Source organism: Capsicum annuum, chromosome 8 (genome assembly GCF_002878395.1).
Source record: "Capsicum annuum cultivar UCD-10X-F1 chromosome 8, UCD10Xv1.1, whole genome shotgun sequence".
NCBI classification, from domain to species: Eukaryota; Viridiplantae; Streptophyta; class Magnoliopsida; order Solanales; family Solanaceae; genus Capsicum; species Capsicum annuum.
Genome location: NC_061118.1, coordinates 169674462 through 169678418, shown reverse-complemented (window position 1 = coordinate 169678418; position 3957 = coordinate 169674462). Strand labels below are relative to the sequence as shown.

The 3957-nt window shown below is 30.1% G+C and overlaps 1 protein-coding gene across 1 annotated transcript; it reads right to left on the bottom strand.

Moving 5' to 3' along the window:
* Window positions 1–892: 892 nt before the first annotated feature.
* LOC124886502 (E3 ubiquitin-protein ligase RSL1-like) lies at window positions 893–1590 on the bottom strand. Its single transcript, XM_047395157.1, has one exon. The coding sequence runs from the start codon at window positions 1549–1551 to the stop codon at window positions 943–945; it is 609 nt and encodes a 202-aa protein (XP_047251113.1). The 5' UTR covers window positions 1552–1590; the 3' UTR covers window positions 893–942.
* Between the last annotated feature and the right edge of the window lie 2367 nt (window positions 1591–3957).

Below are 3957 nucleotides of genomic sequence, written 5' to 3'. Positions count from 1 at the left end.
GTGCTTCCTTCAACCTACTGTGCGGGTTCGATCCCTGCTAGTGACTGTTTTTTTTTAATTAAAAAAAAATACCAAGTGTTGTTGCTATAGAAATAAATAAAATAATAATAATAATAATAATAATAATTTTTTTTTTAAATTAAAAAAAAGTTAGGTGCTGCTACTATAGAAATATATAAAAAAAACTATAATAATAATAATAATAATAATAATAATAATAATAATAATAATAATTAAAAAAAACGACGTTGTTTTAACACAAAAAAAAATAAAACTTTGACAGTGCACAAATATGACCTTTAACTATTCAAAACTGCACAAATATAACCTCTCCAAGTCAGCTCTTCTAACGACGTGGCACCGTGTGATTGGATTACCTTTCCACGTAGGCGCGAGTGAGACTCACGCATGGGGTTGCAAAATCGGAAGTCATATTTGTTCAGGTTTTGAATAGTTAAAGGTTCTATTTGCGCACTATCAAAGTTTAGGGTCAAAGTTATAATTTGGTGTAAGTTTAGGATCATCTTTATAATGTATTAACTCTACTATAAACTAATAACCATATTCACAACTAATTCATGCAAATTAAGAGTATTATTATTTTAAACATAAACATATCAAAAAAGCTATGAATGAAAAAAGTAGTACTAGTCCAAGACAGTTGATGATCATTGAATCAGGAGAATCACAACCACAACCACACAAGTGAATTCGAACTTGTCTTCCACACTCGTAGCAGAAATTAGCACTACACCTACATATGGATATACATACATGAAAACACAATCAGTAAAGTATACACTCAGGAAGATTTTGGAACAAATTTTGTCGTCAAAATATTTTCAAGTTCCTAATTTTTACCACAGTACTAACATCTAACACTAACCAAATTAGTAAAGATAAAAATATTTTGTTAAAAGAAGAAACATAGGAAAGTAATAGCTAGCAAACTGACCTGCATTTCACTATTTTGCAACCATCAGTTTTGCTAACAAACCTTCGACAGTTAGGACACCTCTTCCACTTGTTACGTTCAACAAGCACACCAAAAGCGACGTCGTTTATATCCATCAATTCCCCACCCTCCTCACACTTAAATCCAGCATGCCATGAAAGCTTGCACTGTAAGCAAAAAAATCTCTTGCAATTTGGACACTGCGATCGCTTCGCATTCCCTCCACCACACTCATCCAAAATCAAAGCAGAACAATTCCAATTCGGACAGTAACAATGTGTCAACCCTAAAACATACGACTCACACAGCTTGTCGGACCATTTAACAAACAGTTCAGGACCCACAAGATTCCGGCAACAGATTGGGTCCAAAAATTGGTTACAACTTAGATACGGACATGGAATTTCAACGACGTTGTCCTCAAGTTTAACGGAGATGTATTTTACTATACAGTCGATACAGAATGGATGGACGCAGCGATTCTGATTCTTAAATTTTTTATTAGGTAACAACATAGACTCCATACAAATTTCACAGCTGAATGGTTGGGGTTCATCTAGCAATTTTTGGCCTAGTTTCTGCAATGCGTTACCCATGGTTATATAGAACAATTTTACAGAGAATAAGTCAGGGTATAAAACCTGGTACAGTAAAAATCCTATTTATAATAGATAGATAGAATAAAATAAAAGTAGACTGAGGACTTAGAAAATCTATTTTAGTATGACTCTGACTCTGAAACCTATTTATATATGACTCTCGACTAGGAAACTTATTTTTTAAAAAGTCACATGTATTTAAGTTCATATTACTACGACGTTTTAAAATATCAGAAGCAAGAATATGGCTACAATAATAGTAGATGAAAAAATGGTTCATATTTGGTAATTAAATATTTATATATTTTCTTTCAAAACAATTACTAATTAATCAGTCAGTAATTATTTTCAAATTTCTAGGACTATCTAATTTATGGAGAGTTGAAAGTCTATCTATCGATTGTCAATATTTTTGTTCGGATGACCATTTTGTCCTTATAAGAGGTTATGATACCAAACTCGTGAATTAATTTCACTAACAATATGCATGTACAATTTACTGTGACTCTAAAATCGACTTCTATATGACTGACCAGGAAACCTATTTTTAAAATGTCAAATGTCTACCTTGAGTACATATTATTAGTACGCTTTAAAATATCAAAAGCAAGAATTAATTCCATTTGTTTGGTGTATGTTAAAAAGTGAATGAGATCACCATATACCAAATAGGATGTAAATGAACAAAAAAAATTGTAATGTAAAAAAAAAAAATTGAAGGCAAGAAAAAAATGTAGTTTTTCTATAAACGAAAATAGGATTAAATTAGTACCAAAATAGGCTTAACTCACAAAAATGTGAGTTATACCTTTTGTAGACACGTAATTTTTGATCCTCCTCGGATTCTAACTTATTTTTCGGTATTTATATTTATATTTAATATAATATTATTTAAATTCTTATTTTTATTTTTATAAATTTTAGTTAAGAAGTAATAATTAAGTAAAGTTAATTTTTAGATATTAAAAATAATAATATATGTTTTTGTTTTCTAAATTTTAATAAATAAATTAGTATTTATATTTATTATTGCTATTATTATTATTCTATTATCTTACTCATTCATTTATTATTAATAGATTTATTTATTTATTTTTAATTAAATAAAAAAAATGGAAAATTTTATTTTTAAAATTTAAATTACCTACCCTATCTGATAATAACTGTTCCCTCCTCTATTTTCCCCCTCAAAAATCTTGTATAAAAGGACTTTTCCCACCCAGACAAAAATTACGTACTATTCCTATACCATCTGAAAAACACTAAAAAAAAAATTATCATAAAACACAGAGAGAGAAAAAAACACAGTGAGAAAACTTGTAAGGAGAAAAACAAAGAAGGAAAAAGTGAAAGTCTGAAGTTGGAGTTTTCTATTCAAGTTTTTGGTGACAATATTCGAATCTTCTGTTTTAATTATCAGCAGGTTCTTATTCTATTTGTATCATCCACTTTATGAATTTTATAGTAAAACTGAATGATGTTTAAATTTATGTTAATGATTATATCCGATTATGTGAACTTTTATTATCATATATTATACTGTGAATCTAAATGTTTCTACTTATTCAGTAAATGTGTGTCAAAAATATAAACGCTATATGTTAATATTTAGTAAAATTTTAGAATGAAAGAAGAGCAGATGAATAGAAAATAGATAAAAACTATTATATGCACAAACAACATTTTTTTTTATAAGTTATATCCACCACATTATGCTCTAATTCAACACACTATTGATACAGCATCACGCATTATTTACATCCATATTATTATACACTGATACACTGGATTTAGATATAACTAAAAATAAAAAATGAAAAAATGGTAATAGAAAAAGAACGAGAGAAGAATGTGGCGAGGAACAATAAAATCTATCAACCCTTTCGTTGGAAATCCCCGAAATTCGCTGGAATTGACTTCCTTTAGCCACAGGCGTTGCCCTTTTTCCGATACCGGCCAGATCTGGCCGGAACTCCATAGAAGAGAATCAACCAGCCACGCTCCGCCTCCTTTCCTCTCCCCTTTCCCGTCGCCAACCCGCGACTCCCCTTCCCCGCGCCGCTCCGACCATCATCGTCCTTTTGTTTTTTATTGCAGCTTGCCGGTAAAATAAAGGAATCATCACCGAAAATACTATTTTCTCCGGTCGATACACCATTAAAAATTATTACGACTCCATTTTTGTTCCTTCACTAATTGATTCTGGCCAACAACTGACAGATCTGATTGGAATTTTTCCTTTCTCTAGCAAAACCTTTTAAAACCGGATAGTATTTTGTTGTATTTTTATTTATTTTGTTATGTTCTGTGTCGTGACTTTAGTATGAAAAGAAAGTGGAATTGTTTTATATCAAATCTCTTGTTATTTAAGATAGTCAAAATAGTAAAATAAGATTTTAAAAA

What these genes read in the sequence shown, in the direction of transcription:
- LOC124886502 (XM_047395157.1), bottom strand. Translation starts at nt 1,551, where the DNA reads ATGGGTAACGCATTGCAGAAACTAGGCCAAAAATTGCTAGATGAACCC.